The 25,513-nt window shown below is 42.7% G+C and overlaps 1 protein-coding gene across 1 annotated transcript in view; it reads left to right on the forward strand.

Moving 5' to 3' along the window:
- The first annotated feature begins 998 nt into the window (after positions 1-998).
- Positions 999-25,513, forward strand: part of calcrl2 (calcitonin receptor-like 2) — a 30,796-nt gene continuing 6,281 nt past the window's right edge. Inside the window, exons 1-6 of the mRNA XM_061257249.1 lie at positions 999-1,107; positions 20,872-20,978; positions 22,636-22,792; positions 24,146-24,253; positions 24,678-24,790; positions 25,203-25,294. Coding sequence (XP_061113233.1) covers positions 20,919-20,978; positions 22,636-22,792; positions 24,146-24,253; positions 24,678-24,790; positions 25,203-25,294 — 530 coding nt within the window. The 5' untranslated portion in view covers positions 999-1,107; positions 20,872-20,918. The remainder of the gene's footprint in view (positions 1,108-20,871; positions 20,979-22,635; positions 22,793-24,145; positions 24,254-24,677; positions 24,791-25,202; positions 25,295-25,513) is intronic.

A 25,513-nucleotide genomic window follows, 5' to 3' on the forward strand; every position in this document is an offset into this window, starting at 1 on the left:
CAAGAAACCAGGTGAAGTGAGAACTGCTTTAATTGATGAGTTAAATGCTGAGTATCAACAAAGACCAGCACACCGTGCGGCTCTCCAGGACCTGGAGTGAAGACAAGCATTACAGAGACTGTTCTAACCTGTAATGTAGGGCAGGCCATATCGCAGTTTAACAGTCGTTACATTTTAAATTTCTTGGCGTATTAATACATATATCTGAGAAATGTATATTATATAAAATTCCACCACCTCCAGATTTAACAAAGAAGAGTTAAATATGTTAGCAACCAATCGTATCCTTAACCTTGCCATACATAATTACATTTTCGGTTATAGTACATGCGTGGAACCACGCGTGAATGAGAATAGATCCACTTCATTTATCATAATTGGCAATGACAGAACATATCATGGTTTTCCGGGATCTATGCTTATCTATGCTAGACCCGCCTCGTGTCGTCTATAGCACAGTTAAGTGATTTAGTTAGATGCGCCAGTGGTTCGCTTAAAAATATGTGCAGGCACCCGTCCAGAGTAGAATATTGCATGTTTGCACACTCGTAGATTGAAATAGCCGAAATGCAAACCGTATTGTACATCAAATATCACTGTGTCACTGCGTGCAAATCTAGGATATATCAGTCATTTGACTATCAATGAAAGCTGGAGGAGTCGGTATTGGAAATATACGCTTAACATCGTGGGTTAGAAACAACGGTGACACGCTTGAAGCAACTCCATCAATTATAAATGAGATGCATATAGCAAGAGGATTTGTGCGCGGCAACTTTGGAGAACGATGTTATGGTGCAGAGTAGGCTATAACGTTAACCTTCCGACTATTTGAATACAAATACTGTGTTTGGGGGAATAACTTGAGAAGAAAAAAACATTTGATTCCAAAGAATTTAAGGGGGTACGAGAACATACCCCTCCCCCAAAAAAAAGAAAAAAAAGAAAACACAAATAGACCGTATTTAACATCCGGCTGTATATTAAAAAAAAAAGTTGGGTCAGTGACGCACAAGCGAGCTTTTCTGAAAATGCACGTTTTAAGTATGCGAGAGAAAGAAGATTAGGGGCAAGAACTAATTTCCACGGACCTCAAACATTTTGAAGGTATGGTGCATGCTTTTATCTATGATTAATGCAAGGGAGCTTGTTGGTTTGTTCTCGTGTTCTGTAATGTTTTACTTAAATTATTTTTTAATTAAATGCTAATATTGTATGGTGGTAAGCAGCCTAGTTAGCGTAAATAGTGTAAAGCAATGTGTCCTCTCTCGTAGCCTACTCCACTTCATACATTAGTATTTAAAAACTATTCCACGATTTTAATCTACAGGTTTAAGATTAGTAATACAAAATGCATAAACGTTTTAGAATTAAAAGGGTGGAACTCGTCTGCGGGATGTCATTAACTGGATCATACTAGGACTCTTTGTGTTGGAACTGATTCTCCTAAAATGAACACACATCAGAAAACCCGACTGATTCCTCCGATACAAATTGATATTGATATGTAAATTCTGATACAGAAATGACACAAAATGCACAAAGAAAATCGTCACCGGCTGGTTAAAATAAAAACCAAATAGAGCTAAACCTTTCTTGTCAGGTTAATACAATATTTTTAAGCTGTTTGATTCCCCCGAACTCGTATTATCACACTGAACATACAAATCTGAATTACTTGTTTCTCAAGACAATACTCACAATTTGAATCTGACACACTTAGTCTGGGAGAAAAAGTGAGTTCTGAATAGTTTTATCTTATCCTCTGGGTGGGCTCTTTAATAGCCGGGTTCAGTTATACACAACTCTTATTCTGGTGTGGAAATGCAGGCATACAAAAAAGGGGGAGTCGGGGGTGGTGGTTGAAGGTTACTTTGAATACAGAATAAAATACAAATTTAATGTGAATCAATTCATGTTAGCTCATTCAAATGTGCCAGTTTAAAATAGCAATGTAAGTGATTGGAGAAGAACACAGACAATGGATGAGCTGCAAGTAAGGACTATATAGAAACATCGAACATTACAGTCTAATCCAACCTAAACAAACTGGTTAAAATGAGACTTAAAAAGTTTATTCACTGTGGTTGTGGGTGCATGCTCTATGAATCCACTTGGATGTGCTTTTAAAAATGGAAGAATAAATTAAATTAGGGCCCTTCTTTCCTTCAGAACACTTCTGCAACTACACAGAAAGATTTTGAGATTTTACCTCTTATAGAGTATGTTTGCTCCCCATTGGACTCGAAAAGAAATTAAGAAATTTTATAATCTCTATAAACTCTGTAACCCTGGGAATTCAATGTGTGTTCTTTGGCACAACAATACAGGAACCAGGAAGTACTCCAATACTTGAATTGTGTTTAAAGTGCAGGACCCCACCCTTGGTGAACTGGTTTCCGCTCATGTGAGATAGAGCTGCCAATCAGTCGAGTCTCAAGCAGTTGGTGGTGAGGCTGACCATTTGAGTTGACAATAGGCGATAACATTAGAAAAACGCAATGGTGGTCCCTCACATTCACAAGTGGGCCATTGACACTTTGAAAAACAAAACCTGTCTGCAGCAATGAGGCCATCCTTTTGTGTGTTGGAATGGCAACGCTGAAGACATCATGGTGGTTACAGAACTAAATATGGTGGCATGGAGCTGGGGCAGTACGCGATGAGGGAATACGAGGGGGGGAAAGATCTCTGGATTCCTCCTTATAGGTTCATTTGGTGGAACAGTGTTGAAGAAGGTGTCGTGGGCCCGGACCCCGTGCTGAGCTCAGACCTCACGTTCCCACGAGCAGTACCCCACGAGGAGGTGTCTCGGAGACAAACTCTCTTTTCCTTTAAGTACTTTCGAACGTCCTGGAGAACTGGTAAGTTCTACTGAACTTCCAGCCCAGTCTCGGAAGTGAAGTGGTGTGACGCAACACTGTTATATGATCTCCTGTATTCACTGTAGTTTTTATAGTTGACTCAATTCCACTCAATTATAATTATGATTAAGCATATTTTATTGTTGTCAAGTAAATAGAATTATACAGTTCACAGGTTAAATATGATCTTTCAGTTTGATAGTCACATACATTGCTTTATATTCTTTCAACCATATACCAGTGCCTTTACGTGATTCATATAAGGTTCATATAACCCCTCTGTTTTTCTAATTCACCTTTCCACCAGATGTTAATGTCAAGATACATCCTTCAAATATCCATCCTCTTTGGCCTTTACCTTATCCTATGACTCCCCCTTCAGGGAGATAAAAGCTATTCCTAGAATATTGTGGGCACAAACACCCCTAAACTTTTCTACTTTATTCCTACCTTATATAGTATCTTACTGAAAAATAAAAGACATAAAAATGAAAGGAAACTTATAACTTTAAATCAACTAACAATGCTACCTTCTACCTTATAAATAATACAAAATATAATTACCACCCATGCCCTAAATATAGCTGTCTTGCGCCGTCCTGCCCTCCTCGTCAAGCAAAGTCCAAAGAGCCTTTTTTTAATGTCTAAAAGCTCACTCCTTATATATCCTGAAACTTGTACAGAAATACAACACTAACTCTCGCGCCCAATCTAATGGGCCTATTCATCATCACTGTTATCTGTCTCACTGCCATTTCCCCATACCTTAAAGGGAGTTTCCCAACACTTTATCTCATATACCCCTCCAGTAGGGAGTTTCCACCATCCTAGCACTTTCTCTAGATGCTCCTTCGTGTGTCACCGTAACGGATCCACAAAGGACATTCAACTTATGGCCGAGTGTAATTCATCCCCCAACTCCTCTACAGTCAGTCCTTTGAATCTATCCGACAAATTGTCTGTGCTATAATCAGGGAGGCCCTTAAAGCCTCTTAATCTTCTTTTGGTATTAACATCCCTCCCTTCTTCCTTATCTTTCCTACATTTTTCCATCTCCTCATACTCTTTTATTTCCCAATTGTCCACATTGTTTTCCTCATCTCTTTGCTTTAACCAGGCCTTATGCTTCTCCCCTGTAGGAGCAAGACCACACTTCTCAACCAAGAATGTTATTATACATTCATGTTATGCATGGCCTCAGTCAGACCTTTAGCCTTGCTCCTTAGTACCCTAAATCTAAGTCCTCCGACTTCAGACTCCTCTGCTGACAAGTAGGGCTGCACATTATCTCTGAACCACATATTTTTCCTCTTACGGGCGTTCTTACTACCACCTCAATGGCGTGTGCGAGGGGTTAACAATGCATTCCTGCCCAACCCATCTTCCATCAATCTCTCATCAGGCGGGCCTAGGGCCGGGTCCTCGACAAAGGAACATGACTCCATTTGGCTACTGTAGATCCAGAAAAGCAGCAGGTCTCCTGTGGAAGACACACTTTGAGGGTGTGCTTGTTTCGGGGTGGAAGCCTGTTCCTAATAAGCACTGGCTGGCTTCAACCTCAGTCACCAAGAATGAGGGACACCCCTATATAGCTAATATAACTCCCCGCAACCCCCCTTGACCACAGCTCTCGTAGTGCAACTTATTGCTTTATGAATGCCTTGTTGTCAAGTGTTCATGTGCTAGGTCAGCCATAGGGCATCAGGTTTGTGTTCTCACCATAAATCAGAAGCTAAAACAAACCAAGGAAACAGGGAGAGTTGAGGTAACTGTGAAACCCATCACTTTGATTGATCAGTGCTGATTAACAATGAACACCAGCTCAACCTGCAAGGACCAGGGCTGGGGCCATTCAGATAGATGGCCTCATTCTAAACATAGCACAATGAGAGTCAAAGTGGTGTGCTCCTACGCAACAGACATACAGTCACACACATCCCCAGTGTGTGTACCAAATTCACCCACTCAATAGTACACGGGTCAGTTTGTTTGCCATGTGTACCTTCACTGTGTGAGATTGACTTGTCCCTTCACTCACCTGGAAGGCAGGAATGCATTACTGAAGGGGAGATACCAATGGGGGAAGGAAAAAATCAGGAGAGATGGCTTCCAGGGCTGGGGTAAAGACCATTTCAGTTCAGTCGATGAACTGACAGTCATTTTCTGTGCTCAGAAATACCCACAATGTTTTATTGGGATTTTTAAAAGGCTCCAATCCTGATATCTGTCTGCAAATAATAAAGCTCAGGAGAAGTGCTGAAGAATGGACATTTAAACTGGATAGAGGTCATTTTTGGTACTTAAAAACCACAGAAATGCCATCTTATGCATACCAGGACCTAAAAATAAAACACTGAATATTTTACTCTCAAATAGCGTAGCGCCTGCTGAACAGCAAAACCATGAACATCACACAGTTTTAGTTATCATGACACAGAAGGGCTGTTTCTATCTGCGGTGGGGCTTATGAAGTATGGTCTATGACATATCCAGGAACTCATCATAGTCTGCCTCAGAGTAACTCCAAAGTGTGTGCTTATGCAGTTGTGGCAAGTGTGATTAATGTTTCTGTACTCTGGAGGCAGGGAGCCAAACTACAACTCAAAGCTGAATTGTCATATTTCATTGTCATTTGATTAATGATTTAGAGGGTTGAGGTTTAACTTAAGCAATGCTGTCGTGCAACAGTATGACTTTTGAGGTATCAGCACCCCATTTTGCTGGACGCAGAAGCAATTTTCAGGTATCAGTTTCAATTTCCCCTGTAATTGCTCATAGTGGCAAGGTTTTTTGGTATCTAGTGCATGGACGTTTTCAGTGGTTCTCTTCACTGATCTTAGTTTTTCATTGACAGTAAAGGATATAGTGGAAGTACAGAATATCAGTGTCGATTTCACCTTGCATCGAAGTTTGAAATGTTTGATGTTGAAGCTGAATGACGGGTAGTTGTGTCAAGAAAGAAAAGCCCAGAGCCCATGTTTAGCCATAGGGTAGCAACAGGAGATTGCTGGTTCTAAGCTGAGGTGTGATGCTGCTTTGGGTATCTTTTTGACAGGCTCTTAAGTAAATGCTGTTTGTAATTCTCTAGTTGAATCAGTATCTATCTCACAATCTTGGTTTTCCTCCTACCTCTCTGGTCATTCCTACCATGTGACTAGGAGGGGCTCAGTCTCTGACCCTAACCCCCTACAAACTGGAGTCCCGCAGGGCTCAGTTCTTGGTCCTCTGCTCTTCTCGCTATACACCATGTCTCTTGGTTCTGTGATCTCTTCCCATGGCTTTTCTTACCACTCTTACGCCGATGACACCCAACTCTTTATTTCCTTCCCCCCCGATACCCAGGTCACCACACAGATCTCTGCCTGCTTGGCTGATATCTCTGCGTGGATGACTTCCCACCACCTGATGCTTAACCTTGCCAAAACTGAGCTTCTCTACATCCCTGCTAAGTCCTCTCTGACAATCGACCTCTCACTGACTGTTGAGGACTTTGTAGTTTCCTCCTCCTATATGGCAAAGAATCTTGGGGTGACTCTTGATAACTGCCTCACCCTGGCTCCACAATATCCTCCACTGCCAGAACCTGCAGGTTCTTCCTCTACAGTATACGCTGTATCCGTCATCTCCTGACGGAGAAAGCCACCCAGCTCCTAGTCCAGGCGCTCGTCATTTCCCGCCTGGATTACTGCAACTCCCTCCTAGCCAGTCTCCCAGCTTGTGCCATCAAGCCCCTCCAGCTGGTCCAGAATGCTGCAGCCCGCCTGACCACCAGTCAGCCCAGGTCGGCTCATGTCACCCCGCTCCTCATTGGCCTCCACTGGCTTCCTATTGCCGCACGCATCCGATTCAAGGCCCTAGTGTTGGCATTTCAGGCTGCTAAGGGGACTGCCCCACCTTACACACAATCCTTAATCACTCCCTGCTTCCCAGCCAGACCACTCCGGTCTGCCAGCTCTGGTCGCCTTACGGTTCCCTCTCTACGAGCACCTAGCGGTCGAGCTTCACTTTCACGCCTGTTCTCCGTTCTGGTTCCTCAGTGGTGGAATGACTTGCCTACCACTGTCAGGACAGCAGAATCCCTCCCCCTATTTGGACGCAGTCTAAAAACAAACCTTTTCAAACTGTACCTTAGTCCTCCCTCCTGATTTCCCCCGCCACCCTTTCTGATATTCCTATCCCTCTTGTCTAACCCCCCCCCAAAAAAAAGAAATAAAAAAATTGCACTTACCGTAAATCCTCATGCTGCACAAAGCATAGGCCTTTATTTGGGGCAGGCTTGTATTTGAGGCAGGCCTTTATTTCTTATTAGGCTTCTGTTGTAGGGCAGGGACATTTTATTCTTAGAAATAAAGTAAAAGGCTACACTTAAAATGGGCCAACACTTTTCAACACTTCCTGTAACCATTCAGAAATCAATTAGTGTAGGCTAATCTGGAACACCGTTTGGTAAGTCATAGTGTCAGTCTTAACAGACTTAGTTTATTGCAAATATTCTCAAACACAATAAATCACATGCAAGTCCAGAATCCATAAAGTAGCAACTTGCCAGACACGCCTTCATGAACAATAACAAATTAGCGTAGATAACAGCAAGTTAAGGATTTTTTTTTCCTAAAGTGCATTTTATTGTGAGACATGCGTTTCGTTTGGAGCAGCATACCGGTAGGCTATCAAAAGATTTTTGCTTTGGTTTGGGATTTAATTTACTTTTGGACTGTTTGATTCTATTGCTAAATGTTGGGACTGATGGGCACTGAAATCTGGGGGGTATTTGATGGTTCAAGTTTTATGTAGTTGAAAGAGTGTCGGGATTTCCACCCATCTGTTTATTGCGAGCCAAGGCAGCCGCTTTCATTCATTCATTGAACGTGAGTTGTGCTGTAAATACACGGAAACCTTATTGCGTAGCCAAGTAGCCTAAATTGAGTTAATTTTTTATTTTGCCTGATTTACTTTTTATTAAATTCGTAGGCTGGAATGCCTCGCGGCAACAATTGTGTTTAAATGTATACTGCTTCAGCCTTTGGCAAGCTACTCAGAAGGGGGCGGCAAGCGACAGGTAGCTTGAGACCAACGTGTTGGAGACCCATGTTGTAGGACAACGACTTTTCATTGGCAACAGTATTAAACCAACCAACAATATAAAATATTAAGAAGAGCTCTTTTATTTCATTGAGTTAAATCGAAACAATGTCTTCTAGTGCTCATGGACTGATAGCCCTACTGGTAGGCAATATTACCTCGGCTTGTATTTGGGGGCCGGCCTTTATTTGTCCGAATCGACCATGGATTGAATTAAAAGCGTCTGCCAAATGACAAAAATTTTTTATGTAAATGTAAACAATCTTAAAAAGTACAAAGTAAATGGGTACGGAGGGGTAATTTAATTCCTGATCCTGATCTGTATCCCATGTGGATACATGATCCATTTGTATGGCTGTTTCTGTCTGTCAGTTTAATTGTGTGTAGGAGTGTGTGTTTATGTGAGTGAGTGCCCCCTCGCTAATATTTTTATTTTGACATTTTGAATCAAGTCCTGGTAGAGATAAAAGATAATGTGATCTAGCAAATAATACAATGAGTTTTCCATGATCTACACAACAACAAATGATCAAACATTTACAATATCCCTGTGGGAAAAACAAGTGCCCCGAGCTTCAGTTACTGGTAAATCCAACTTTCATAACAATGACCTTAATCAAACCTTTCCTGTAAGGGGTGGTCAGTCTTTCCCATTGCTTATGATGAATTTTGAATCACGCTTCCTTGCATGCATTTCTTGCTTCAGACTCTAGCTTTCTTGCTAGCAGAATTCTTTCCACCCATCTGAACAGCCTCTTAGCTGTTTCAGAATATTCTACAGTAGAGTCGAATCCATGGTGGACCCATTGATTACTCACTCACTTCATTTTGCAGTGGGGTTCATCCACAGTAATTTTCCAATATTTATAGTTTCTGGGGCAGTAGTGGTGAGGGGGCAGTAATTTGTGAATAGTTAACTCCCATGGGGGCAGGAGGGTTAATGAGCGATGCGCATGAACTATGCGGAGCAAGTTTAGTCACTGTAATCTACTGTCCAATAGCCAGCCTCAGCAGTCACATACACGCGTTTCCAAAATCAACAATTCACTCAGTATCTCATACTCATCCAATCATGTGCACACATCACCTTTCTGAAACCAAGTCAGACCTTCCCTGGCTGCATGCTTGCTTGTGAAGTTGACTGCACAAATTTCCCTCACCCTCCACCACCCCAGCTACCACCTGTTGTTTGGATCTGCTTCTAGCTACTCAGGGGGTTTCCAGTATTCCTCCTGTTTAGTAGGGGGAATGTATTATGCCCTGTTAGATTGGGTAGTGCATGCTGGTGTGTGCACTGTACTACCTGAAGCAGATCCATTCTGTGCCAAAACTAAAAAAGATTTATCTAAATGTGTGAGTTGTCCTGACTGAAGTGGTAATTTGTGAATAGTTCTCTCCATGGTGGGGCAGTTAGTCATAATTTGTACATGATTATCTACAGCAGCAGGAGAGGTTGTGGTATTAATTGAATGGTTTATTTGAATGGCAGGGGCAATAGTGGTAATTAGTGAATCTTTATTCCCAATGATGGGGACAGTTGTAATGAATGAATATCATTTCTGACATTCATGGCAGGGGTTCTCTTGGGTATCAGGGGGGAAGAGGCAGGAACGTGACCAACCCTGTGGAGATCAGAATGTGCTGTCAGCATTAGGTGGGTTTTGGCCAGTAGAACATGGCGGGGATTCAGAACAGACCAGGAATCTATTTCTGTGTCCATTAATGGAGGGAAAACAGAACACAGTGTCACAGCGTGAGTTCTGGCCTGAACATACAAGGCCAAGCGCACACAATGGGACAGATTTGCAAATGTTTGTGTATTGTGCATTTTTTCTTGAGACGGATGGGTCGGTAGAATGAAAATCATTGATTTCATACAGTGACAGACGTTTATTCACCGCTGGCTGATGCAACGTGATTGTCGCATTTGTTGGTTAACATTAATTAGCATGACTCAAGGCCTGTCACTTTAATTGAGGGACTTTTATGAGCAAGGAAATTGTCAAATCCTTTTAAGTGTCATGGGAGGACTGGGAGAAATGGCAAATTAAATGAAATGGAGATAAAATAGCCTGAAATAGTCTGTCCATGTTATTGGATTTGTGAGTACCTTGGACCTGATGACAAATAATGGAGGTTTGGATGGATTGTGTTAATTCATATTTAAAATATAAAAACAGTACTTTTCAAAGAAATGATAACGGTAGTGGACAGCAAGCAGGTTATGTGGTGGATGACTGATCGTTTCTTAATTGTGAGAAAAAGGACATTTTACAGTGAAAGTCTTTGTGTGTTTAATGAAATTCAAAAATATTATTTTATTTTACAAAGTAAAATATATTGTTTTTGAGATGAAGACCACAGACTCATGTCCCCTACATGAGCCAGAAATGGCTTGCCGGGTCTTAGGAGGACATTATAGAAAGCAGAAAGCAGGTATTATGAATTTCCAGGGCCAAATGCCCCTGTAATACAATGGAAACAAACCAAAAAATGTCCTTGTATGTTGCAAATTACCAGTAATACATGTGAAGTTATAATTCATTAACAAACCGTCAGTTGCTTAAAATCAACAAGGTTTTCGAGACCACTAAAAATAGCCATAGAAGGTACAGGAAAAAGCGTGCTGCTCTTTCAATTTTATTGCGCTTTTTCAATTAAATACAAGCATTTTTGTTCACAGATGCTTAATAACCTTGAGCCATTCATACAAATGGTTTGTTTTGGAAAAAACACAGAATGATGTGGACTGATGAGAGAACACTTAGGTGGATAGGGCCCATTAAGGCAAAGTAAAGGACTGTGCTCTTTTGAAATTTAAAGGATGACATAACGTAGTGTGGCTCACAGAATGTAGCTCCATAACTATACAATCTCAGAAATAGAAGGTACAGTGGAGGTGCACATGTTTTGTTTAGGGCACTGCATTCTCCAACTTAATCCTGGGGCCCTGTGTATGCTGGTTTTCGTTCCAATCACTACTGCAATTCCAGAATTATTTTCTTAATTACTCTCCATGTTCTTGCCATGATCAATAAAATAATAAAAAAGTATGTGTGATCGGAACCGAACCAACAAATTCCACCAGATTTTTGAAACACGTAGACACGTAGCCTTTTTTCATATCCACGTGTGTATGTTAATAATAACCAAGTAATCGTAAATCGAAGGTGCGTTCATGTTGTAATTAGCATAAATTGATGACCCTAAAATACCATATATGGATTTTCGCCGATTTAAAGAGATTGCTTCTCTGAAGCGGAGATTGAAGTTCTGTTAATAGTAGTAGAAGTCAAAAACATGTTTTATTTTGTGATGTAAGCAGTGAATTGTCAGAGCTGGGGAAGACTAAAACGTGGCAATATATAGCCTCGCTGTTGTAAACACTTTCTCAAGTAACACGCACTATGCAGCAGGTAAAAAGAAAATGGTTTGACATTAAACAGGAAGCAAAAGGAAAACTTTCCACAGAGAACCCTGGAAGGCAGCAGTTTCAGCTCCGCCAAACACAGATCATGTGCAACTACATATTATTACGTCACAGGCAGCTTTCCTTTAATGCATTTTTATGAAATGTATCTGTATCGATGTTACTGACCTAGCTAGTTTGCTAGCTAGTTGCTGATGTAGCTAGTTCGCAATTAGTTTACTAATTCTACAAGCTGCTGCCTTCCAGGCTTCACTGAGGGAAGGATAGTACAGGGATGGAGGAACGCATTGGCAAATTATAGGAGAGAGACAAATGAAGCACATCAGCCACGTGTGATGCCACTTCTATATCATGATGTTTGTAGGTGTAAACTTGAACTTGAACTCGCTGTGATTGTTTGTTGTTTCTTCTGTTTGCCTTGCCAAATAAATCTTCTTGGTCTTTGAAGATGTGCTCTTTCCGAAGTAGGCTATGCCATGCCCCAAATATAGACTGGTAGGCTACTTGCTATTATACAGCAAACTTTTTTACGTCTTTTATGGAATTTATATTCAACTCCACTTAAGCATTAATTAACCTGGATCATCGGAATGAAACATCACCTATTTTAATTTGAATCCTATTATAATTATAATATTCAGTTGGCTTATTAAAAGAATTTTGCCACTCTAAATAAAAAAATAAAAAAATTAATGGAATAATAAACGCAGAAAGTACGCTTTACAATGGTAGTTCATTTCCGCGCACAATACGAACAGCTGCGACCACATTATTTGAGCAAATGCATTTTCGAAGGATTTACGGTAATTTTAAATCGGCTTACATTTGATAAATGAGGCCCATTGTACATATTGTCCTACATTGCAAATGATTACTTTGAGGTTGAAAAATGAACTGATTTGTTCCACCAAAATAGGCACTTTTTCACACCGTTTATCTGAGAGTGTGATGTGGTTTCACAGGCAAGGCAGAAGGAAAGGGTACTCAGGTCCGTTTTTGGGGAAAATACTACAGAGGCAACTGTCATTTCTTTTTTATTTCTGAATGCCAACCGGAGGAGGTTTGGGGGAGGGTTTATTGTTGCTTGGCCAGAAAGTCAGGCAGAGGGGTAGGATAAGTAGCTCAAGCCGCTCCTGTTAAATAACAATACCTGTCGTGACCATTTATATCAGTGGGAGACTGCAGGTGGGTTTGGATCCGCTTCTAATACCCTTGCTTTATACACCCAAAGAGTTTCTGCATTTTGGGGCTTAGCGGTTGAGAGAGGGGAAACAGTTTTTTAAGACGTAAATTTGCAAGAGGAGGGGGAGGTAAGTCGCAGCTTCTCGGATCCTGCACTTTTGTGCCGGCACAACAATGGGCTATTTTAGAGCAATTTTATTTTTAGCAGGAAAGCGTGGAAACTGCCCTTTCCTCTGTCCCGAGACTTGAAGGGTCTTCACAGCCTCTCTTGAAAACAAACACCTCTCCCCTCTTCCAGCCCTGCAGTCAATGGGCCAGGAAATCCGGGACCACGTAAAACTGTGCTATCATAGAGGTATCATTAAGATAAAAACAACATCTCTGTAGGTAGGTTAAAAATTCTCCGTCTGTTTGGAATCAGATTGCACTGGAAGAGAATTTGCACTGAGGTGATGTAATCTTCTTCATATAAAGTGTTCGCTCTGACCAGAGACCTAGTCTGCAGCTTTGCTTTTTTGGGCATAAGGCCAAGGTATTTAGTATTGTGCGGTGTATTTTTTTCAAACCCCTGTTCGCCCTGGTGCTAGGCAACAATAATTCTTTTCTTTTGCTAATTTTGAACTTGTTGAATAGACCGGGGACTTAGTGTTTTTCAGTATATTTCTATTCAATTGTCAAATAGAATTGACCGCAAAGGTTAGTGGCATTTTTTCTTCTCGGCGGGCAGCACCTTTTGACTTCCTGACCTGTCCCTTCAGCATGGCGATTTCATCTGAATCTCAGTTTAAGTGTCTCCTCTGCCGTCACCTGAGTTGTGATTCAATGTTGGCTCAAAACAACGTATTACTGATTGCAGGTGTGAAGTCTTACAGATAAAATACTCACCTGTTGCTTCTAATTTACAGAGAGGTGCAGAGTGATATCTTCATAGTGAAATATCGCAATTTTGCCAGTGTGCTTTTTCTCCTGACTACATCATGATTTGTTTCATGTCTCTTAACATTTGTACTGAACATGCAGTGAAATAGCCTTGAGGTTGTTTGGAAGATTCACTGAACAAGCAACTGAATAGTATGCATTTGAATGGTGTGGATTTTAATAGGGTGCATTGGGTATTGTGTATTTACTTGAATGGTGTGTATTCATTTGGATGCTCTGTATTTGAATGATGCACATACAGTGAGCTCAGTAATGTTTGATTGGCATATTTTTGTCTGGATTTTCCGCTGTAATCGGCAATTTTATTAAAACAATTTACATGTGGTTAAAGTGTAGATTCTCAGCTTTTATCAAAGGGTATTTTATACATTTTGGTTTCACCATGTAGAAATTGACACCTTAGAATTATATGGTTCTAACTGACATTTTTGACAAAAAGAGTGTGTCATAAATATGTTGTTTATTGGCCAATTTGATAGGACTTTGATATTGTACTTTTAGTACTTTTAGGGTCTCATTTTGAGCTTCTGTATGAGGAACTGCCATGCAGTTTTGCTGTGTTAGGTTGTGAAATCTTTCAATCTCAATATCTCAAAACTACCCAGAACACAGATAGAACCTTATAACTTCAAGGTCACAAAATTAAAGCTTTTTATACATATGATTTCTAATTTAAGTCTACAATGTTGGAGCTAAATCAAGGACTAAAATATGCCGTTGTCCCAAATACTATCAAGCTTGCTGTATTTAAATGTTGTGTGTATTGTAATGGTTTGTATTGAATGCTGTGAATTGCAATGTTGAATATTTATGTATTTGAAAAGATATCCAGGTCTTTCCACCGCATTGTTCAGTCAAACCACAATATACCTTGTCCTTGGCTCTGACAAATAGGTTTATTCAGGGACTACTTTTTTCTTATTTGCAACCTGTCAGAGTTTCACAATCAGTTTTGTATAAAGACAGATGAGACAGCTCTCTTTTAAAGAAGAGTCAAATATGAAACCCACTGCAGTCTGAACAAAAGGGTCTGATTCATCGATTCCTTCTTCCAAGTTTGTCTCCTTAAGCAAGCAAGTTCTTGCACTTTCGCAAGAAAGGAATGTTCTTACTTGCTTAATTTTTTCAGTTCCCTGGGGATGTTTTCTCAGTCGAACACAGTCCTGCCTGGGCGAGTGTCTGGGGGACAGTAGTTTGCCCCTGCCGGTCAAGCCACTCAATATTTCTGTGGGAAATATTTATATTTCCTCTTGTCCTCTGTTGTTTCCTCTGAAGACCATGTACCCAAAGACAAATGGATTGGTTCTAGTTTGAAAGGCCATATTTTTCCATGCCACTCAAAACATCCTGTAGAGATTGTGGAGTGACTACCCATTAACCCTTGGGACTCCTTCCTCTGACGTAAGTGCACAAGAGGCCTCTTCAGTCTAACCCAAAATTAGCACAGTCCATGTGAGGTCCAAAGGTACATAAATGTCTGTTTTTCAGATCCCTGCGCAGTATTTTTCAGTGTTCCCTTCAACGATGGTCGATATTGTGATCAACTAGGCCTGGAGTAGGGGGAGCATTTACGATAAGTGAAGTGTTGGGATTGATGGACAGGGTGTTCCCCCGACTTTCAAATCAGTTAACTGAGAAGAGTAGCAGGTTGGGGTGGAGCTGAAAATATTACCGGGTTCAGGAGCACCCTGACATTAATTTAATTCAGACATGCCTTCATTTATTCACATGATTCAGTAATTCAGTAATTACGATGTCATTCCTAATAGTCCTACAGCATTGTGTGTCCTTAACCATAAAATATTACAAAATGATGGCAGTGCAGTGCTGAAATAGTTTCATATTAGGCCTCTCCTGAAAGCTCACACCAGTATAAAAAGTTCAACAAAATGACTGGAGTGTAGAGGAGGTGGTTTTGCTGGAGCTCCTCTGATTCCGCAGTGTCGTGGCCTCTTGTTCCTGCTCGGCAGAGCTGGGGGAGCTGGTTGTTTTCCACACTGTTTCCCGGGTTCCCCCACCCACAGTGGGCCAGGATGTGAGAGAGGGAGAAAGGAAGTGGAGGGAAGACATGAGAACGGCTCATTTAGAGAGTATGGCCTGAACCCACTCAGGGGGTAACCAAGAAAATAAAAAGCAAGACTTGCTCTAGACCTATAACAACCACAGGAGAATTAAGGTACTATATAATTTCAATACATTTACGTTTTTGTCATTTGGCAGACGCTTTTAATCCAAAGCGATTTACAAGTGCATAGGTTCTCCCACAAGTTAAAGCATCACATCCATAACTAGTAAAATACACATGAAGTGTTGTTTTACATTTTTACATTTACATTTACATTTTTGTCATTTAGCAGACGCTTTTAATCCAAAGCGACTTACAAGTGCATAGGTTCTTCCACATGTTAAAGCATCACATCCATAGCTAGTAAAATACACATGAAGTGTTGTTCTAAACATATAGTCATCATAAGTGCAATTTTTTTTTTTTTTTGGGGGGGTTAGACAAGAGGGATAGGGATATCAGAAAGGGGGGCAGGGGTAATTGCATGTTAGGTGGGGCAGTCCCCTTAGCAGCCTGAATTGCCAACACTAGGGCCTTGAATTGGATGCGTGTGGCAATAGGAAGCCAGTGGAGGCCAATGAGGAGCGGGGTGACATGAGCCAACCTGGGCTGACTGGTGATCAGGTGGGCTGCAGCATTCTGGACCAGCTGGAGGGGCTTGATGGCACAGGCTGGGAGACCGGCTAGGAGGGAGTTGCAGTAATCCAGGCAGGAAATGACGAGCGCCTGGACTAGGAGCTGGGTGGCTTTCTCCGTCAGGAGATGACGGATAAGGCGTATATTGTAGAGGAAGAACCTGCAGGTTCTGACAGTGGAGGATACTTGTGGAGCCAGTCACCCCAAGAGTCACCCCAATATTCTTTACCATATAGGAGGAGGAAACTACAAAGTCCTCAACAGTCAGTGAGAGGTCGATTGTCAGAGAGGACTTAGCAGGGATGTAGAGAAGCTCAGTTTTGGCAAGGTTAAGCTTCAGGTGGTGGGAAGTCATCCACACAGAGATATCAGCCAAGCAGGCAGAGATCTGTGTGGTGACCTGGGTATCGGGGGGGAAGGAAATAAAGAGTTGGGTGTCATCGGCGTAAGAGTGGTAAGAAAAGCCATGGGAAGAGATAACAGAACCAAGAGACATAGTGTATAGCAAGAAGAGGAGAGGACCAAGAACTGAGCCCTGCAGGACTCCGGTTTGTAGGGGGTGAGGGTCAGAGACTGAGCCCCTCCAAGTCACCTGGTAGGAACGACCAGAGAGGTAGGAGGAAAACCAAGAGAGTGCAGATCCTGTGACACCCATCCCAGACAGCGATGAAAGCAGAATCTCATGGTTGACTGTATCAACGGCGGCCGACAGGTCGAGGAAGATGAGAGGGAATTGGCTTTAGCAGAATGGAGTGCCTCAGTGAGCGCGAGCAGGGCGGTCTCAGTGGAGTGGCCACTCTTGAAGCCGGAAGAGAGGGAGGTGTTGATTAGAGAGGAGAGAAAAGGGAGAATGTCATTAGAGATAGATTGTAGAAAGGGAGAGGGGATGGGGTCAAGAGGACAGGTGGTCGGGTGGTGGGATGTAAGGAGTTTCAAAGTGTCGGAGTCAGAGAGGGGAGAAAAGGAGGATAGGGGGTTGGGTAAGGTAGGAGGGTCACCAGGGGGTGAGGGTGGGGAGAAGGAATCGCGAATGGCATCGACCTTCTTTTCAAAGAAAAGTGATGAGGGAGGTGGGGGGGAGGGGGGGCCAGAAGAGAGGAGAAGGTTGAAAACAGTTTGTGGGGATTAGAGGCGGCCGCGTTAATTTTCGAGTGAAAGAAGGAAGATTTAGCTAGAGAGACAGAGGAATAGAAAGATGATAGGAGGGCATGGAAGGAAGCTATATCACTGGGGAGACAGGACCTTTTCCATTTTCTCTCTGCTGCCCGCAGTTTGGTTTGGGCAGCTCGTAGAGCATCAGAAAGCCAAGGACTGGGAGGGGAGGCCCGAGCTAATTTGGTGGTGAGGGGACACAGAGAGTCAAAGGAAGATGAGAGAGAGGACATGAGAGTTGTAGCAGCATGGTAGGGAGGAGAGGATTGTAGACGAGAGGGTGGAGGTAGACAGGTGGCGTAGGTTCCGTCGACAGTTGACAGTGGATGGTGGGAGAGATGGATGGGTGTTAGAGGAGAGTGAAAGAGAAAAACAGATGAAGGAGTGGTCAGCTATATGGAGTGGTGTTACAGAGAGGTTGGTTGTTGTGCAGCTCCTTGTGAAGATAAGGTCAAGGAGGTTGCCTGCTTTGTGGGAGGGAGGGGAAAGTGTGAGGGTAAGGTCAAAAGAAGAAAGGAGGGAGAGAAAGGTAGACTGGGTGGACTCTGAGTTCAGGTTGAAGTCACCCAGAAGGGTCAGGGGAGTGCCATTGACTGGTAAGGAGCTAAGGAGGATGTCCAACTCATCCAAGAAGCTCCCCAGAGGACCCAGGGGGTGGTAAACAACAATAATAAAGAGTTTACATGGGAAAGTAACAGAAACCGCATGAAATTCAAAAAAGAAGGATGAGGAGAAGACACTAGATCTCCATGAGGATGAGATTAGGAGACCTGTGCCACCTCCTCTGCCAGAGGTTCTGGGTGTATGGGAAAAAGAGAAGGCAGAGGAAAGGGCAGCCGGGGTGGCTGTGTTCTTTGGTGAGAGCCACGTTTCAGTTAAGGCAAGAAAGTCAAGGTTGAGGTGGGAGGCATAGGCTGATATGGAGTCTGCTTTCTGGACGGCGGACTGGCAATTCCAGAGGCCACCAGCCACACAGAGATCAACACCAGCGGATCTGGGAGGGAAGATTAGGTTAGAGATATTCTGGCCATGTTGGCGGGAAGCAAACCTCCTACCTGATTGGGACCTGGGGAGAGGAGAGAGGACAGGAATGGGAAGGAAACACATGGAGAGGGAACAAGGGTGGACAGGAGGACTACTATGCAGTGAAGTGAGGGTAGGCAGCAAAAACAAAATCAAACATCAGGCTCTCTGACAGCCTTGATGGACACCCGTAGATAGACACCCTCGACTTTGTACGCCCGCGACTTTGTATGCCGAGGCAAGTAGACGAGGCTGCCGCACCCAGCTGCCGCTGGTGCGCTACACAACTGCTTAAATAACTAGCTGACACTGAATCACATAAAATGCTACCAACCCACTGGAGAACACTAATGCACACTGAAGTGAGTTCAGCTGTGCCAGTAATTATACCCTGAACAGGGTGCAAACTATTGGCTCCTCCTACAACAAAAGCTGTGGCCTGCCAGCCAGTGAAAACAATAGCCTAACTCACCTGAGAGAAATAAACACACAACCCAGTTTCACTGTAATCTAAATAAACACCACTTGTACTAACTAACAAACAAACAAACAAATAAACAGCACAATAACACTATAGTGACAACTAATCTTAAATAGAAACAGCACAAACAAATGATACTTAACTAATCCAGGAGAAAATGCTACCAACCCACTGGAGAACACTAATGCACACAATATTAAAGGACCGAGCACTAAGGTATGTATTTAATGTATTTTCATGTATTGCTTTTTTTTAATGATGCACATTCTCAGTAAGCAATCACTTCATATCCGGTTTGCAGATATGTGTGCATTTGATGAAAGCCTGCTGAACGAGCAGACGCAGCAAAGCCAAACCAACCCAATGTGTCATGCTTAATTACCTCCCTGGGGTACAGAGTCGTGGGAGAGGGCCACTAACCATGTGTCCTTCACCCCAGCGCTGGGCCCAGATCCCCCTGGTGCTGCATATACATGGACGTACTGCTGTTCCAGTAATCTTAGGAAGCACTGCTGAACTCTACTTTCATCCCAATGCCAAACCCGCCAGCCCTGACTTTCTGCTCGTCACCAGTCTCAGAACCGGCAAACCAGCAAACACAGGATACAAACTGCAGCCCTAGCTTTCTCCTTCTGTTCCATATAATGATGAAACACAACTGGACATCTTCTTACTGCTCAAGAGAATCTTCCTCTTGAGGAGTTCAAGTTATACTGATGAATGAAAGAAGGGAGATGATGCAGTTCTGCTCACTAATATGAATCTTACTTTTTTCCCCTGAAACTGTAAATCAAATCTTCACAGCTGAGGTGGAGCCACTGCTCTTAACAAAACACTATACGTTATTTTGTTTTGAAATGTACAATATAATGAGTGAAATATGTACTGTGTGTTGTGTAGTTATCTCCAAATAAGTATGGTTGTCACCCCCCATCAGAGTGCTTAATGCAGTTAGGTTCACCCAGTTGGGAAACAGGGTGACTACTGCAAGTCCCTACCTGAGCACCATAGCTCTTTGTTTGTTCAAATGTGGCTGTCTACACAAGATATGTGGTTTAAAATTCTTAAGAATGAGCGAAGTTTGAAGTCTGTCGTGCGGAAATGGATCAATTCAACACTTAACACATGCAAAACATGTCATGGAAATTACCATATTGTGCTGTACTAAACCTGTTAGAGACAATATTTACAGCTGTCGCAAGATCTAATCATTAGAGTGACTGTTATCATACTGTACTTACACAGTGAGCTCACTTCAATACACAACAATATTCACTCTAGGAAATGAATACGGTTGTCTCTCCCAAAAGCTCACTGTGTGAATGTAGCCATAGAGACACTTCTCTAGTATACGGATTCTCACCCATACAGTAAGCTTGTTTTCACACTCAAACCCAGCTCTGAGCTTCTGCTGCCATACTGTCCCCTAAAAGCAGCTAATGCACATTGTGGACCATTACAAGACCATTCTTGGCCACTAACAAGAATGAATTGGTGCATTGACCCTGTGTACTTCCTGTATTCCAGTTTTTCTTCTTTTTTCTAAATATTGGCACTCAACAAGAGGCCATACATGTCCAATTCCCACTCTAATTTGGAATGGTCAGTTAGCTATTTGTAACTAACTGGACATACACAATATCTGCGGTTCCTCTCTGAAACACCTGGCATCGGCAGTGTGCTTTGCCATGCTAGTCCAAACAACCAGCAGGGTGTGCTGAAACGCAGGCCCCTAACCGACTGAACCCTTCTATACTTCATAGCTATATTTTCCAAAAAATGAAAATAAATACTTTTAGAAATAAGAAAATTCTTATGATATTGCAGACAAATGGAATATATTGGTGCTGTGTTGTTTGCTCGGAAGAAGAATTCAGAAAGAATTATTTGATAAGTGTCCAAAATTCAGTTTTAAAAAGCCAAATAAGGGCCTTGCTGAGAATAATATGCTGTTCTGGGTGATATCAGGTTGTACAAAGTTGCTTGAATTGGTAATACTCTGGGTTTCCTTTCTCAGTTGTTTAGTAAGGCTCTCTGGTGCCCCCTGTCTGAGCCTCAGACAGCATGAAGAGACAACAGTTATTCTTGGTGCTGCTGCTGCTTCTATTACTTGTGTTTTGTCACGTAAGTGTGCTTTTGTATAAATTGAGAATATATATATATATTTCTAAATTGAGTATATATGTGTGCTTGTTGTATGTATGTTTTCATTGTGTATGGGCAAATATTGTGTGTATGTGTATTTGTATATGTGTTTGTGTATGTTGCTAATGAATCCACAGGGAGTGGATGTGTGTGTGTGTGTGTGTGTGTGTGTGACTGTCAGAATATGTGTGACTGTTGCTTGGGTGTGTATATGTGTTTTTATATGTTGTTAATGAATATGTGTGTGAATGTATGTGTGGAGGAGAATGTGTGTGAGTTGTGTGTGAGAGTGAGTGTGTTTGTGTGGATGGTAGAGGTTGAGGCCCTGTAAACGGTGCCTTGCAGGACTGTGTTTGTGTGGATGGCGTGTGAGTGACTGTGTTTGTGTGGATGGTAGAGGTTGAGTCCCTGTAAACGGTGCCTTGCAGGACTGCGTTTGTGTGGATGGTAGAGGTTGAGTCCCTGTAAATGGTGCCTTGCAGGACTGCGTTTGTGTGGATGGCGTGTGAATGAGTGTGTTTGTGTGGATGGTAGAGGTTGAGTCCCTGTAAACGGTGCCTTGCAGGACTGCGTTTGTGTGGATGGCGTGTGAGTGAGTGTGTTTGTGTGGATGGTAGAGGTTGAGTCCCTGTAAACGGTGCCTTGCAGGACTGCGTTTGTGTGGATGGCATGTGAGTGTGTGTGTTTGTGTGAATGGTAGAGGTTGAGTCCCTCTAAACAGTGCCTTGCAGGACTGTGTTTGTGTGGATGGTAGAGGTTGAGTCCCTGTAAATGGTGCCTTGCAGGACTGCGTTTGTGTGGATGGCGTGTGAATGAGTGTGTTTGTGTGGATGGTAGAGGTTGAGTCCCTGTAAACAGTGCCTTGCAGGACTGCGTTTGTGTGGATAGCGTGTGAGTGAGTGTGTTTGTGTGGATGGTAGAGGTTGAGTCCCTGTAAACGGTGCCTTGCAGGACTGCGTTTGTGTGGATGGCATGTGAGTGACTGTGTTTGTGTGGATGGTAGAGGTTGAGTCCCTGTAAACGGTGCCTTGCAGGACTGCGTTTGTGTGGATGGTAGAGGTTGAGTCCCTGTAAATGGTGCCTTGCAGGACTGCGTTTGTGTGGATGGCATGTGAGTGTGTGTGTTTGTGTGAATGGTAGAGGTTGAGTCCCTCTAAACGGTGCCTTGCAGGACTGTGTTTGTGTGGATGGTAGAGGTTGAGTCCCTGTAAATGGTGCCTTGCAGGACTGCGTTTGTGTGGATGGTGTGTGAATGAGTGTGTTTGTGTGGATGGTAGAGGTTGAGTCCCTGTAAACGGTGCTTTGCAGGACTGCGTTTGTGTGGATGGCATGTGTATGAGTGTGTTTGTGTGGATGGTAGAGGTTGAGTCCCTCTAAACGGTGCCTTGCAGGACTGCGTTTGTGTGGATTGTAGAGGTTGAGTCCCTGTAAACGGTGCCTTGCAGGACTGTGTTTGTGTGGATGGTAGAGGTTGAGTCCCTGTAAACAGTGCCTTGCAGGACTGCGTTTGTGTGGATGGCGTGTGAGTGAGTGTGTTTGTGTGGATGGTAGAGGTTAAGTGCCTGTAAATGGTGCCTTGCAGGACTGCGTTTGTGTGGATTGTTGAGGTTGAGTCCCTGTAAACGGTGCCTTGCAGGACTGTGTTTGTGTGGATGGAAGCCCCACAGTGCTGTCCGAGGTGCAGCCCACCACCCCCGGCTCCACCTCCCTCCACTCCTCCCGGGGGCGGATCCTGTCTGCGCAGTTTGAGTGCTACCTGAAGATCCTCAACGACCCGCCTCGATCCGATGGAGGTGACACGCTCACAGAAACCTCATCCACAATATACACTCACATATACACTGAATCCCTACAGCAGAATTCACATCCTCCTGGATAATAACAAGTAAAGAGCCCCTTTCCTATATGGTGTGCAAAACATGTTACACAATACAATATAGGTTTAGATAAAATAAAGCATATCAAAAATTTTCACAAAATTAGATTATATATATTATATTTGGATTATATTTAGTCAGATGTCCTGAGTAAATCTGGTGAAGTATTTAATAAAATTGGAGTAGTACCTGCAGATTCCCTGTCCTACCTTGTTCTTTGCAGATCGGCAGTCTATTCTGGAGTTAGATCAAGCCTCGATATATTTAAATTAATTTCAAAAGAAAGACTTGAAGCAAATTAAGCCCCAATAAGTCCTTGCTTCAGAAGCCTAGTAGCTGAATTGTGAACAGTAATGATATCGTTCTTATAATTTCCATTGCATTCAGTACTTTACAATCAGAAACTCGGAGAATCAAGATATACAGCTATCGATACTTTGATTTCATAGGTTGTGTTACAGTTGATTGGGATTAGTTTATGGTGTAGGTGTATGTATTCCTGTTTGGTGAATGTGTGTGTTTGTGTGTGCATATGAGCATATGTGTGCTTGATAACCGCCTTGTAAATGTTATCATGTTTATATGTTAACATTGTTATGTTGAAGCTATCCTGTGTTACTGTTGTGTTATTGTAATTATGTGAAGGATTTGTTATGTTAATGTTATGTTTATTCTGGTATGTTTATTCTGGACCCTCACTTCCTTGCATTGTTTAGCAGGGTGGTTAGCTGCCAACAACACCACCTCCCAGTTTCCCTCTATTCTTTCAGATGTTAAATCTAGATTTAAATATAAAAATACTAATGTATACAAGGGTCCTATTCTTTATTACTGTATGCATGTGAAAAATGTATGAGTGTCATTTGGAAAGTTTTTAATATTTTCTTACACCCGTGATAAAAGGTCTTAGTATGGTACCATGAGCAACGGCATTTTAGATTTAGTACCAGGTTTGCACAGAAAAAGTATTTACTGTCACTTAAAAAGAAGCTCGAATTTATCTTCCCCCAAAAAGTACTGTCAGGAGACTACCATTACAGAGCATTACCCTTGCATTACCAGGATATTACATGCAGAGAGAGGGACTTACAAAGGTGGGGGTCATTCGCAGCAGAGTGCTAATGCTACCCGCTAGTCTCAGGAATACAGAAGTGTGATAACCCAGAGCACCCACTTACAATCAATGAATGCTGTATGACATTACTGTAAACTCTGTGTGTGTGCGTGTGTGTGTGTGTGTGTGTGTGCACGTGTGTGTGTGGCCTGCAGATGTGTATTGCAATCGCACATGGGACGGCTGGCTCTGTTGGGGAGACTCCAGCCCCGGCACCGCTGAACAGCTCTGCCCCGATTACTTCAACGATTTCGACCCCTCCGGTGAGACCCCGCGCGTCACCATGTTAGCTGTAGCGTAACGATGTGCACACGCAGCAGTCCGTCACTCTATCCCTTCCCTCTCTTTCCTCCCCCTGTTCTTCAGTCATTGGTCCTAAAAATGCCTTTAGTATTAAACATCAAATAACTGACATTTCATGCTTATTTACATCATGTATAGCATAGGGCCAGATTCTCAGACTCAGGTTAAGTGTAAAGACTAGTCCAAGGCTAAGTTTCATTTTGAATGGATTAGCCCCTTAGTGTCCCTAATTTTAAATGGTTACATTATTGGTATAAGTGTTTGTATAGAGTGGGAAGAGTGGGATTGTGTGTGTCTGGGGGGAGGGGGGGGGGGTTGTCTGCTGCATGCGTGTTTGGGGCGTGTTTGGGGCGTGTGTGGTCTCACATGTTCAGTACCTTTCAGAAAAGGTGACCAAAGTGTGTGACGCCGAAGGTCAGTGGTTCCGTCACCCAGAGAGCGATCGCATCTGGTCCAACTACACGCAGTGTACCGCCTACACCATGGGGAAGCGCAAGGTATGAGCACACCTGCACACCTCAGTGCCTGCTCGCCCAAACGGTTATATAGCAAGAGTGTAGGATTTCTGATAATTATGCTTCACTGTAGACGACAAACCAAATGTCATTATAGAGGAGAGCCCATGGTAATATGATTAGGATACCTATGTAGGCGGCACTCGCCGTTGAAGTTTAAAATAATTTAACTTTTTGCCGTTATATTTAACGGAATTCCGAACAGATCCATGTGAATGCAGCATCTTGTACTGTACGAAAGTACCGCTGCAAAGAGACATTTGGACGGAACCGTGATGCGGTGCCTATTGTTTGAATGAAAAAGCTCAATACAAAGAGTACAAACTCAAGGCTGTATTCTTAGTATGTATTCAGTATTCTGTATTCAGTGCGGTGTTGGCTCCTCTCTCCTCAGCTGGCTCTCAGTGTGTACTACCTGGCCATCGTGGGCCACGTCCTGTCTGTGGTGTCCCTGCTCATCTCTCTCTTCATCTTCTCCTACTTCAAGTGAGTCATGTGAGCGGGCCTGCAGGCAGGATGCGTGCATCAACGCTCACATGATTAAATAGTTCTGTGGGAAATGGCGGAACCAGGAGCCATCTGCATGCCCGCTGTTAACGTCAGACATTCAGTCGGGTGTAATGAAATGGGCATCTTTACATCAGTTAAAAAAAAGAAATAAAATCATTTGTACAATTTTGTGTGTTAAGCCAAAACCTGTTCATG

Source organism: Conger conger, chromosome 10 (assembly GCF_963514075.1).
Source record: "Conger conger chromosome 10, fConCon1.1, whole genome shotgun sequence".
Classification (NCBI taxonomy): domain Eukaryota; kingdom Metazoa; phylum Chordata; class Actinopteri; order Anguilliformes; family Congridae; genus Conger; species Conger conger.